This window comes from Oncorhynchus kisutch, linkage group LG4, assembly GCF_002021735.2.
Source record: "Oncorhynchus kisutch isolate 150728-3 linkage group LG4, Okis_V2, whole genome shotgun sequence".
In the NCBI taxonomy this organism is placed as follows: Eukaryota; Metazoa; Chordata; class Actinopteri; order Salmoniformes; family Salmonidae; genus Oncorhynchus; species Oncorhynchus kisutch.
Genome location: NC_034177.2, coordinates 33,797,119 through 33,810,521, shown reverse-complemented (window position 1 = coordinate 33,810,521; position 13,403 = coordinate 33,797,119). Strand labels below are relative to the sequence as shown.

General features: G+C 44.2%; 1 protein-coding gene across 2 annotated transcripts in view; it reads left to right on the top strand.

Moving 5' to 3' along the window:
* Positions 1 to 13,403, top strand: part of LOC109889416 (serine/threonine-protein phosphatase 6 regulatory subunit 2) — a 15,140-nt gene extending 1,737 nt beyond the window's left edge. For both annotated transcript variants that reach the window (XM_031822866.1, XM_020480830.2), the window contains exons 6-26: positions 323 to 509; positions 1,666 to 1,803; positions 1,893 to 1,958; positions 2,045 to 2,157; positions 2,281 to 2,394; positions 5,018 to 5,138; positions 5,310 to 5,501; positions 5,586 to 5,810; positions 5,886 to 5,950; positions 6,103 to 6,218; positions 6,319 to 6,404; positions 6,495 to 6,572; positions 6,684 to 6,781; positions 6,873 to 6,927; positions 7,069 to 7,193; positions 7,833 to 8,014; positions 8,215 to 8,572; positions 8,682 to 8,767; positions 8,851 to 9,073; positions 12,836 to 12,970; positions 13,045 to 13,403. In XM_031822866.1, the coding sequence (XP_031678726.1) occupies positions 323 to 509; positions 1,666 to 1,803; positions 1,893 to 1,958; positions 2,045 to 2,157; positions 2,281 to 2,394; positions 5,018 to 5,138; positions 5,310 to 5,501; positions 5,586 to 5,810; positions 5,886 to 5,950; positions 6,103 to 6,218; positions 6,319 to 6,404; positions 6,495 to 6,572; positions 6,684 to 6,781; positions 6,873 to 6,927; positions 7,069 to 7,193; positions 7,833 to 8,014; positions 8,215 to 8,572; positions 8,682 to 8,767; positions 8,851 to 9,073; positions 12,836 to 12,970; positions 13,045 to 13,078 (2,797 nt within the window). In that variant the 3' untranslated portion in view covers positions 13,079 to 13,403. The remainder of the gene's footprint in view (positions 1 to 322; positions 510 to 1,665; positions 1,804 to 1,892; positions 1,959 to 2,044; positions 2,158 to 2,280; positions 2,395 to 5,017; positions 5,139 to 5,309; positions 5,502 to 5,585; positions 5,811 to 5,885; positions 5,951 to 6,102; positions 6,219 to 6,318; positions 6,405 to 6,494; positions 6,573 to 6,683; positions 6,782 to 6,872; positions 6,928 to 7,068; positions 7,194 to 7,832; positions 8,015 to 8,214; positions 8,573 to 8,681; positions 8,768 to 8,850; positions 9,074 to 12,835; positions 12,971 to 13,044) is intronic.

Genomic DNA, 13,403 nt, shown 5'->3' with positions numbered 1-13,403 from the left:
TACAAAGCATTTATAGATGGCAAATTGCCCGCAAGAAGCCCAAACAGAGATAATATTTGACTAAAACATAATCATTTCAAACCTTGCTTACTTTTGTAAAGTAATACTTGAATACTTGAGAATTGATTTCCAAAATTAAATCACTTGGAGCTGATTTCCTGGTGTTTTTAGTCTTTTATGTCCAACAATTAAAATTCTATTTATTATTTTTTTAAATTTTTGCTCAGAAAACTTTGGAGGCCAAGAGGAGTAGAGACACACACACACTGTCTATCAGTCAGTCAGTCAGTGGGATACTTTGCTGAGTGTGTGTGTGTTCCAGGCACCCTAACATAGCGTGTGAGCTGCTGACGAGTGATGTGGGGGTGATAAATGATAAGCTGGGTGGAGAGAAGCTCCTGCTGGATACCCTGTACTCTTTCCTGGAGCAGCCCCCTCCCCTCAACCCCCTTCTTGCGTCCTTCTTCAGCAAGACCATCGGAAACCTCATCACACGCAAGACCGAACAGGTACAGTAACACCAACTCTCTCACACAGTTGATCATTTTATTCTGGTTGTGTTGTAGTTTCATTGTGGCGGTGATTCATTCAGAAGAAGGAAGGTTTCCTCTCTTTAGTGTAGAGCCCTAAAAAATCTGTGTTGTGGAAAATGCGCATGGAATCCAGACATTAAAACAGAATTCAACAATATTCAAAATGTATTGCACTTAGTAGGAAATCAACTAAATGTATTGATCTAATTAGAAAATGCATCAGTTATTCGTATTTTCCTGCAACTTTCTGAAACGGCGTGTGTGTGTGCACCAGGACTTCCGCTGGCCGTAAAAAATAATAATAATGTATTTGATAAATAGAATTGGTACCGTCCAATTGCCTGGGAGAAGAGAAAATCATATTGCGAAATAATGCTTATTCATCATTGCTTAAATTTTTTTATATCTATATAGTACCAGTCAAAAGTTTGGACACACCGACTCATTCCAGTGGTTTTCTTTATTTGTATTATTTTCTACATTGTAGATTAATAGTGAAGACATCAAAACTATCAAACAACACACATGGAATCATGTAGTAACCAAAAAAGTGTTAAACAAATCAAATTATATTTTATATTTGAGATTCTTCAAAGCAGCCACCCTTTGCCTTGATGACAGCTTTGCACACTCTTGGCAAAGTTGTCATCAAAGCAAGGGTGGCTATCTGAAAATATATTTTGATTTGTTTAATACTTTTCTGGTTACTACATGATTCCATTTGTGTTATTTCATAGTTTTGTCTTCACTATTATTCTACAATGTAAAAATAAAGAAAAACCCTTGAATGAGTAATCGTGTCCAAACTTTTGACTGGTACTGTATATGTAGCCTAGTCCTACAGGTTATATGATTTTGGGAAATATTGTCCTACAATGTGTTTTAAGCATTGTTATGGACTTAGAACATCCAATTTTGTTGTTTTTCTATAAAAAGGATGATTTTGAGTGTGAAAAATGGAAACCTGGGAAAATCTAAACTGAATGATTTTTATAGGGCCCTACTTGGGTAGATAATATTGGTTGTAATAATTTTGTTGTATGATGTTGTTATAGCCTACATTGTTGTATGATTATTTATTTTGGTCTTTAGATGATCTGGTTGACAGGTGGTTGTGTTGTGGTCTCTGTAGGTGATCTCCTTTCTGCGGGGAAAGGAGGGTTTCCTGGGTCTGGTCCTGAATCACATCAACACATCAGCCATGATGGACCTCCTGCTACGCCTCATCAGCTGTGTAGAGCCTGCTCCTCTCAGACAGGACACACTCAACGTACGACACACACACACACACACACACATCCACACACCCTCAGTGTGTGGTAAAGTATGTAATCGTGTGCGTTTGTGTTCCCTCTGCAGTGGTTAAATGAAGAGCAGCTGGCCCAGAGGCTTATAGAGCTCATCCACCCTGGGAAAGATGAGGAGGTAAAGCCGACACACACACACCCACTCTACTGATGACTAGAGTGCTGTCAGAGGGGTAACGACAGCCGTGTGTGTGTGTGTTTCAGAAACAGTCAAATGCATCCCAGACTGTGTGTGACATCATCCGTCTCAGCAGAGACCAGGCCAATCAGCTCCAAGAAAACTCTGAGGCTGACCCTCTGCTTGCTGTGCTGGAGTCGTAAGTCACACACACACACACACACACACACACACACACACACACACACACACACACACACACACACACACACACACACACACCTGTAATATCCTATGCCCTGTGTGCTCCTGTGTGCTCCAGGCAGGAGTGTGTGGGTCAGCTGTTGGACAACATGTTTGTGGGAGAGAGGACAGAGAGCTGTATCATCTGTGGAACTCAAATCCTTCTAACCTTACTGGAAATCAGGAGGCCAGGGTGGGTGTTCTATTCTTGCATACTTAAAAAGCATAGTGCTTGCCAGCTTGCAGTACTAAAAAAGGGAAATGAGTTAGCATCTTCTACTTCTGTTTCTGGTTCATTCCTATGGGGGAAATTAATGGGGTTTTGGGATATATGCAGAAAGTAAGGTCTAAGTTAATCCAGGCTTAGGAAATCTTATACGTTTTGTTCTATGAGATAATATCAGTCAGTTAATGAATTATGAAGCCTTTACGTACTTGTTTTGATTACATAAATGCTTCAAAATTCACCAAAAAAACGATCATAATTCCGAAGATTGCCGAAGTCATGACGGAAAATGTTTTCTGGGGATGTGATGTATTACACGGAACCCAAATCGGCTGCGCGCGTACGCCATCGTGCATAAATGTATTTTGTCCCCCCCACACCAAACGCGATCACGACACACAGGTTAAAATATCAAAACAAACTGAACCAATTACATTAATTTGGGGACAGGTCTAAAAGCATTAAACATATATGGCAATTTAGCTAGCTAGCTTGCACCTGCTAGCTAATTTCTCCTATTTAGCTAGCTTGCTGTTGCTGCCTTATTTGTCCTGGAATATAAACATTGAGTTGTGCATTTCAGGTAAAATAACAAGGTCCTCTACTTCGACAATTAATCCACACATAAAACAGTCAACCAAATCGGTTCTTGTCATCTCTCCTCCTTCTAGGCTTTTTCTTCTCTTGACATTATATTGCGATTGGCAACTTTCATATATTAGGTGCATTACCGCCACTGACCTCGTTTGTCTTTCAGTCACCCACGTGGGTATAACCAATGAGGAGATGGCACGTGGGTACCTGCTTTTATAAACCAATGGGAGAGGCAGGACTAGCAGCGCAATCTGTGTCACAAATAGAACTAACTTCTATTTTAGCCCTTGGTAACGCAGACGCTCGTTGGCGAGCGCGAGCAGTGTGGGTGCAGTAATTGAATAATATAGATTTCTAAATGTATTTTTGCACCGCTCGCAACGCGTAGTCAGCCTGTTATGGAGGACCCAGCAAGCCAGCCTATTCCCTATAATGTAAACTCCAACAGAAATAACTTCAAATGTATAACTTCAAATTAAACCAAAGAATTTGCACTCATGACTACTGGATTGAATGTAATTTTCTGCCAATTTACAAGCAAGTACTTAAATAATTAATTGTTTTCAATCAACTTGCTAGCCAACTAGCCTGCTAACTTTAGCCCTACCAGCCTGCTATCGTTACATTAGCACTGCAATAGTCAGCCTGTTGTTATCAATACCTAGCATACAGCTACATTAAAGTAAATTTAAGTTTTGGAAATGCATAAAGCCATCTAACCAGTTTTCAAAGAATGTTCGCTATATGCAGTTATCTTAGCGAGCAAGCTAGCCAGCCAGCTAATGTTAGCTATTTAGCCAACTAGCATAGCCAACCACAACTAACACAACTTAAACATAACCGCAGATTAAAAGCAAAGAGCGAGCAGAGACCTACAGATTGAAGTGTTGGGTCCATCCGATGGTAAAACTTTTAAGAGTGCAAGCTGAGTTGGCTACCAAAGCGAGTGGTAGGCGGGCGTTTCGCTGGGCCGAGGGAGAGTCAGGGAAATCCAATAGCCATATAGTGAGAAATATAAAATAGATTCCAGGAGTCAGTTAACTAGCGTGATAGCACAAATCCAAGGTGGGAAAAGTTACAAAACTCTTGAAACCTACTTCAAAGAGAACATTCTGAAAAGTTGACAAAACAAACAGGAGAACAGATTAAAGAACGGGTACTACACAATTAGAGCATGCAGGTATGATTTTTCTATTTTGTTTTGAGCCTACGGCAAGAAGGCACCAGAGCCTGCCATGCTAATGGGTTCCCACTAGATAACGGCCACAAAGTTCGTAAAGAGCATGGAGATGCCGCAGGTGCCCCATTTGTACATCACACCTCCTCTTGATCAGTGGATTGTAGCTCACCCCCGCCAACACTTGGTCTGGAATGTAATTACATGCTAGCATAGCTAGTGGCTAACGTTAGCCAGCTTGAGCAAGCTGCCGAGCTAGCATACGAACTAGGCAGCACAGAGTAGATGTTCCATGTGATATTGAGAAATAGTGCATTGTGGGTTGTTTAGAAGATATCTGGAAATAATGTATTAAATATGTAATGACCCAAAAACAAAACCATGTTTGTACTTGTAGTCACGATCTGGTTACCTATAACTAAGTTACTAAGTCTTTGACCACACCGTGTTGTTACATTGGTGAGCAAAAACTCATGCTTCCTACCCTTTTAAGCCTGTGTTTACCGCATACCTTATTTTCAGAGTTTATCCAAAAACCCCATTCATTTCCCAATAGGCTTTGGCCAACGAGCCATGGCGGAGTTAGCCTCCGTTATTGCCTTCAAGAATAATACATTAATATTGCTCTCTATTAGTTGGGATGTATAGGAATGAGGTCACAGCCTCTTTTTGGTTTCACTGCACGCACACATTTCCTCTTATGACAGGAAGACATTTCTCAGTAGCTACTGCCCATGGGTAGGGGGTGTAAATGGAAAAGTTGTGACTGATCTAGATGCTTATCTAAAGATACCTACCTTACCTGTGTGTGTGTTCCAGGGTGGAGGGTATGTTGGATGTGTGTGTTCAGGGACATGAGAGGTGTGTCAACAGTAGCATCCTGCAGGCCATCCAACCCCACCTTACACACTACCACCAACTACTGCTGGATCCGCCCAGGGTAAACTTGCACACGCACGCAAACACACACCTTCAACAGACACACATCCTGTATTCTCTGACTTAGTCACCCCATACAGTCTTGCACTGTTATGCCATGTATAGTTTCAGAGTTGTAATGTCAACTATTCAACACATCATAAAACTCATTGACGTGTGTGTGTGTTTGTAGGTGACCCCCATGCTTACCAGTCTAGGTGTGTTGGAGGTGCCACTGGGTAACTGTCGTCTCCATGTGGCCAGACTGATGGCCTCTCTGCTACAGACCACTAACACCAGTTATTACATTTGTTGTAACAACACCATTTATAACAACACTGTCACACTGGAGCTCTGCAGACTCAACACCATAAACATTCTACTGGTCAGTACACACACACACCATGTCCTGGTTTGTATACACCTTTACCTCTTTTATCCGTTAAGCTGTTTTTGTTGTGTGTTGCAGGACCTGTTCTTTAAGTACACCTGGAACAACTTCCTGCACTTCCAAGTGGAGCTGTGTGTGGCAGCCATCCTCAGCCACTCTGCCCAGGAGCAGAGACCCCTGGTTACCCAGGAAAATCCCAGGCCTCAGCAGGAGCCCCAGGAGAAGCAGGCCTCGCCTGGCCCTACACTCCCACTGCCCTCTGTTCCTCCCGACATCTCCACACACAACCCACTGGTGACCCATGTACGTGTCTGTCTCTCTCTCTCTCTCTGCCTGCCTGTGTGTCTCAGTAACTCTCCCCCCCCCCCCCATCTGCAGTTGTTTCAGGACTGTCGTCTGGTTCTGAGGATATTGGAGGCCTGGGAGGAGAATGATAAGATGCAGTAAGATATTTAAAACTGTTAAACAGATAGCAAATCAGCTGTTTTTTAACCTGTTTTGTCATCTGTGATTGGTTTATCACTAGTATAGTGTGTTAACGTTCATAAATATAATTGTGTGTGTTACATATTGGCACGAACGTGTATGTTCTCAGGGCGGAGGGGGGCATGAGGAGAGGCTACATGGGTCACCTGACTAGGATCGCCAACACTGTAGTCTGTAGCATGGAGAAGGGACCAGTACACAGCCAGATCAGCAGCCTTATTACAGGTAGGGCTGTGTGGGTTACTTTGGGTTATGGACATAACAAACCAATTGTAGAATAACTGTCTGTGTGTGAAGCTGTCTCTACTGTGACTGTGTGTTGCAGAGCTGCTTGTGGATTGCAAGGGGCGCTGGGAGACCTTTGTAGACCAGGCCCTGACAGAGATCAACAGGAAGAACACTGTAGACCTGGTATTCATACATACATACATACACACACACACACACATACACACACACACACATTCATACATGTAAAACCCCTGGCCTTGTGTGTTCCAGGTGTCTCACAACCTGCGCTCCTCCAGTGAAGACGATGATCGACAGAGTCCCTTCCCCAAAGAGCTGTCACTGCAACAAGTACACACACACATGCATTTACATGTATTTCCAGATAGTCATCTACTGCTCCTACTCTGTCATGGTAGTTACCATAATCCAGTTCTGTTTTCTATGTGTGCTGTCTTTCAGACATTCTCAGACTACCAGATCCAGCAGATCACTGCTAACTTTGTGGATCAGTTTGGCTTCAATGACGACGAGTTCTCAGAACACGGCGACAACATCAAGTAAGACACACACACACACACACACACACACAGCATCAAGTAAGTCCTCTAAGTGGTTCTGACTTGATTGTGTGTATGTTGTGTGCGGCAGTGCCACCTTTGACCGGATCGCAGAGATTAACTTCAACGTGGACACAGAGGACACTGTGAGTGACAGAGTCCATAGCCTCTCTCCTAAGAGCATCCATTTGAAATCTACTGTCTGAGTCATTACTAGACTGGTCAACAGGTACAGTTATGCAGGGATCTATACGCATACGTTGTGGTGTGTGTGCATGCATGTGCAGGCTAAGACTGCAGCATTTGAGGCCTGCACCAAGGAGAAGATCCAGTCGTTTGATGACAACGAAGAGGAAGATATCTGGGAGGAGAGAGAGATCAACTATACTACACACACTAAGTCTAGGACCAGGTATACAAACACACACACACATTCACACACTTAGATTAACAATATGACACACCAGGACCAGAATATGACACACCAGGACTAGAATACGACACACCAGGTCCAGGACTAGAATACGATACACCAGGTCCAGGACTAGAATACGACACACCAGGTCCAGGACTAGAATACGACACACCAGGTCCAGGACTAGAATACGACACACCAGGTCCAGGACTAGAATACGACACACCAGGTCCAGGACTAGAATACGACACACCAGGTCCAGGACTAGAATACGACACACCAGGTCCAGGACCAGAATACGACACACCAGGTCCAGGACCAGAATACGACACACCAGGTCCAGGACCAGAATACGACACACCAGGTCCAGGACCAGAATACGACACACCAGGTCCAGGACCAGAATACGACACACCAGGTCCAGGACCAGAATACGACACACCAGGTCCAGGACCAGAATACGACACACCAGGTCCAGGACCAGAATACGACACACCAGGTCCAGGACCAGAATACGACACACCAGGTCCAGGACCAGAATACGACACACCAGGTCCAGGACCAGAATACGACACACCAGAATACAACACACCAGGACCAGGTACACATACAACGCTCTCTGTCTTGCTCTCTCAGGTTTGGGGGGTCACGGACGTCTGTTGGAGCGGCTCAGAGTGATGGGGTGAGCGATACTGCTGGTAACTCAACAGGTTCTGAAACGGAGGAGTGGGAGGTGCCTATTGAGGTCACAGGTCAGACAGAACACAGCAAGAACATCAGCCAGACTGAGAACATCAGCCAGACTGAGACTGCACAGAGTAAGGATGACTATTTGAACACAGGTCTGCTTGTGTGTGGGTATATAATGTGTTTTTGTTCATGGGGTGTTTTTGTGGTTGTATGTGTTTATCATTTTCTTTGGTTGTGTGTTGCTGTGGTAGTCGATGCGTATATTTCTGGTTCTTCTTGTTTTGTTTGTGTGTCTGGTCCTCAGCTCTGAGTTGTATTTATTCCTCAGGCCCTGGCTGGGCGGCTAGTTTCGGGGAGGTGAACTCTAAGGCCCCCTCTCCTGGAGTGGGCATGGATCCATGGGCTAACCCCACCCCCAAGTCTGGAGTGGGCGTAGACCTATGGGGTAGCCCTGCCCCCACACCTGGAGTGGGCTTAGACCCGTGGGGTAGCCCCGCCTCTAAATCAGGAGTGGGCGTAGACCCATGGGGTAGCCCCACCCCCAAGTCCGAAGTAGGCGTCGACTCATGGGACAGCCCTGCCCCCAAGTCAGAAGTGGGCGTGGATGCATGGGGCAGCCCCGCCCCCCAACCCATAACTGCAGAGAAGGGCTGGGCCAAGTTCACTGACTTTCAGCCCTTCTGCTGGTGAGTGTAGCCACATTTCAGTCTGTCTTTATGAACATTCTGCTGCTCATGTATAGGTTTATATTCGTGTGTGTGTGTGTGTGTGTAATTCGTGTGTGTGTGTATTTAGTTCAGAGACAGGTCCGAGGTGCACTTCTCCAGTAGACTCCGAGATCTGTGGGTCAGACAAAACAAAACCCAGCCAAGACAAGAACTGTAAGTCTTTGTGTGTTCTCCCTGCATGGCGTGTGTAACCGTGTGTGTTCAATTTGCAAAGTTTGTGTGTGTTTTCTCTGCAGCTTGTGTGTGGAGTGTGTGTGTGGCGAGGAAGGCTCCCCTGGTAGCATCAGACAGCTCTTCATCAGGAGGCTCAGAAAGTGATGAAGAGGACAAGACTGAATCTGTTACTATGGAGACGGTATCCAAGGAAATGGTCACTACAGAGACCGTTGTTACAACCGCCGGACGGGAGACCATCAGACTTAGGATGGACGCCAACAATGAGAGAGCTGTCTTCACCAGGTACACACACATACACATTCTCTTCTCAGTCGTGCAGTATATTCCTCTCCCTGCCTTACTGTCCAGTATCTACACCACTCCTCATCTTACCTTCTCTCTTTTCCTCTCTCCTCCCCTCCCTCTCACTTTCCAAATCTGTCCTTCCTCCTCCTCTTACTCATCTTCTCCTAATTTCTTGTCTTCCACTCCTCTTCTCTTCCCTCCACTCCCACATTCCCTTCCATCTTCTCTCTTCCACTTCTGAATTTCCTCTCCTCCTCAGAGTGTTTCATCCTGCAGTCAGAGGGTATGTAGTGTATGAGGTCTCTAGCCATTGAGTGTGTTGCCTGTGGAGTTGTATTGCCATGGGAGTGTTACAGAGTGTATAACACTTTGCAGAGCAAAACCCAATGGAAACATAGCCACAGATGACATCTGCTAACAAAAAAAGACAGGTTTTTATTGTCTCATATACCAGATAGGTGCAGTGAAATGTATTGTTTTAAAGTGTCAGGCATAGTAGTACCGCGCCCCTGGAGCAAATGCCTTGCTTAACCTCTCTGGGATATGTGGGACGCTAGCGTCCAACATCCAGTGAAAATGCTGAGCGCCAAATTCAAATAAATTTCGATAAAAATTAAACTTTCATGAAATCACACATGCAATACACCAAATTAACGCTACACTTGTTGTGAATCCAGCCAACGTGTCAGATTTCAAAAAGGATTTAAGAAAGCACACCAAACGATTGTTAGGTTAGTACATAGCCACAGAAAAACACCAGCCAAAGAGAGGAGTCACAAAAAGCATAAATAGAGATAAAATTAATCACTAACCTTTGATGATCTTCATCAGATGACACTCATAGGACTTCATGTTACACAATACATGTATGTTTTGTTCATATTTGTATCCAAAAATCTCAGTTTACATTGGCGCGTTACGTTCAGTAATGTTTTGCTTCCAAAACATCCGGTGATTTTGCAGAGAGCCACTTCAATTTACAGAAATACTCATTATAAATGTTGATGAAAATACATGTGTTATGCATGGAACTTTAGATAAACTTCTCCTTAATGCAACCGCTGTGTCAGATTTCAAAAAAGCTTTACCGAAAAAGCACACCATACAATAATCTGAGTACAGCGCTCAGAGCCCAATCAACCCAAAGAGATATCCGTCATGTTGTGGAGTCAACAGAAATCAGAAATAGCATTATAAATATTGACTTACCTTTGATGATCTTCATCATAATGCACTCCCAGGAAACCCAGTTTCACAATACATTTTTTATTTGTTCCATAAAGTCCATAATTTATGTCCAAACACCTCCTTTTGTTCGCTCGTTTAGCACATAATCCAAACTTACGACCTGCTGGCAGGTACCATGCGAAAGTTCAGACGAAAAGTCATATTACAGTCCGTAGAAACATGTCAAACTAAGTATAGAATCAATCTTTAGGATGTTTTTATCATAAATCTTCAATAATATTCCAACCGGAGAATTCCTTTGTCTTCAGAAATGCTATGAAATGTAAGCTACCTCCCATGTGAATGCGCGTGACCAGCTCGTGACCTCTGACTCAATCCCCTCTCATCCCCCCCCCCCCCCCCCCCCCCCCCTTATCGTAGAAGCATCAAACAAGGTTCTATAGACTGTTAACATCTATTGGAAGCCTTAGGAAGTGTAACATGACCCCATTTCCACTGTATCTTGGATAGGTAAAGAGTTGAAACACTACAAACCTCAGATTTCCCACTTCCTGGTTGGATTTTTTTCTCAGGTTTTTGCCTGCCATATTAGTTCTATTATACTCACAGACGTCATTCAAACAGTTTTAGACACTTCAGAGTGTTTTCCTATCAAAATCTACTAATTATATGCATATTCTAGCTTTTAGGACAGCGTAGCAGGCAATTTACTCTGGGCACCTTTTTATCCAAGCTACTCAATATTGCCCCCCTGTCCCAAAGAAGTTCAGGGAACATTAACAGATTTTCACCTTGTTGGCTCATGTTTTCGAGCCAGCGACCTTTCGGTTACTGGCCCAACGCTCAAATCGCTAGGCTACCTGCCACCCTATTAGCAGTGAATGGACTGCAGTTCTGATGTTGATAACGTCAAACCAAGGCATTGAGCTTTGTGTTCAGCTGCATGAAAACTAACTGTATGTTTTTACCTCTGACCTTTGGCTGGGCATCCCTATAGTCCTCTTTGATCCTATGACTATGCCTCTCTACTCTAGGTCTATGCTGAGTTCTGATGGGTCTACTAGAGGCGAATCCAAAAGCGCTCAAATCCTAGAGTGCACTACTTTTGGTCAGAACCACATAGGGCTGCAACATACAGTGCATTCGGAAAGTATTCAGACCCCTTCACTTTCCACATTTTGTTACGTTACAGCCTTATTCTAAAATGGATGAAGAAATTGTTTATTTAATCCATCTACACACAATACCCCGTAATGACAAGGCGAATACAGGTTTTTAGAAATACCTTATTTACATTAATATTCAGACCCTTTGCTATGAGACTCGAAATTGAGCTCCGGTGCATCCTGTTTCCTTTGATCATCCTTGATGTTTCTACAACTTGATTGGAATCCAACTGTGGTAAATTCAATTGATTGGACATGATTTTGGAAAGGCACACATCTGTCTATATAAGGTCCCACAGTTGACAGTGCATGTCAGAGCAAAAACCAAGCCATGAAGTCGAAGGAATTGTCCGTAGAGCTCAGATACAGGATTGTGTTGCAGCACAGATCTGGGAAAGTGTACCAAAATATTTCTGCAGCATTGAAGGTCCCCAAGTACACAGTGGTCTCCATCATTCTTAAATGGAAGAAGATTGGAACCAACAAGACTTCCTAGAGCTGGGTGCCTGGCCAAACTGAGCAATCGGGGGAGAAGGGCCTTGGTCAGGGAGGTGACCAAGAACCCGATGGTCACTCTGACAGAGCTCCCGAGTTCCTCTGTGGAGATGGGAGAACCTTCCAGAAGGACAACCATCTCTGCAGCACTCCACCATTCAGGCCTTTATGGTAGAGTGGCCAGACGGAAGCCACACCTCAGTAAAAGGCACATGACAACCTGCTTGTGTTTGCTAAAAGGCACCTAAAGACTCTCAGACCATGAGAAACAAGATAATTTTTTCAGCTGCAAAGACTGGGAGACAAAGATGGGAGGCAAAGATGAACGGAGCAAAGTACAGAGAGATCCTTGATGAAAACCTGCTCCAGAGCTTTCAGCAACTCAGACTGGGGCGACGGTTCGCCTTCCAACAGGACAACGACACTAAGCACACAGCCAAGACAATGCAGTAGGGGCTTCGGGACAAGTCTCTGAATGTCCTTGAGTGGCCCAGCCAGAGTCCGGACTTGAACCCGATCGAACGTCTCTGGAGAGACCTGAAAATAGCTGTGCAGCAACACTCCCCTTCCAACCTGACAGAGCTTGAGAGGATCTGCAGAGAATGGGAGAAACTCCCCAAATACAGGTGTGCCAAGCTTGTAGCGTCATACCCAAGATTTTTATAAATTTGCAAAAATGTTATTTTATTTGTTTTTTTTTTTTATACGTTTTTCCTCTGTCATAATAGGATATTGTGTGTAGATTGAGGGGATAAAACAATTGAAACAATTTTAGAATAAGGCTGTTTCGTAACAATACTTTCAGAATGCACTGTAGAGTTCTGGCCAATAATAGTGCCCTATACAGGGAAGAGGGTGTGATTTGAGACACTGCCAATATGTTCTTACCTATGTCTTTCTACTCTTACAGTGAGGCTGACATGAGAGAGAAAGAGAAGATGAAGGAGAAAGAGAAGATGAAGGAGAAAGAGAGGGTGATGGGTGGAGGAGACCCTCTCAATGCCACCGCTGCTCCCCTCAAAATTCAGCCTGCCGCCGTCACAAAGTAAGTGTGTATCTGTGTCTCTGTCTTGTGTACCTGCTTCTTCGCTGACACCACCTCCTCCACTCTCCCCACAGAGACACACCATCCTTGGCAAACGGACCGGCCTAGTACTACGGTACCACGACACACACATACACACTCCACTTCCCAACAACACTCCATGCCATGCAACGTCTTGTATCGTGAGCAGTGCTGCCCTGTCATAGGTCTGTGTCTAGGACATCTACGGTGGCTGAGAGAGTCAAAAACAGAAGAGAAAAGCCATTCCGGAACCCAAACAGCTCCTAAACACAAGTTTATAAACAGATTAATGTGATGTTTGTCCCTGCCCTACTGCTGTAGTCTCTCCTAGACACCTATCACCACACTGTGACGTGTGTGTGTCCAGCTTTATGTAGTCTTGTTAGTTCTTGGCTCAGCCAGTTTTTTTTTT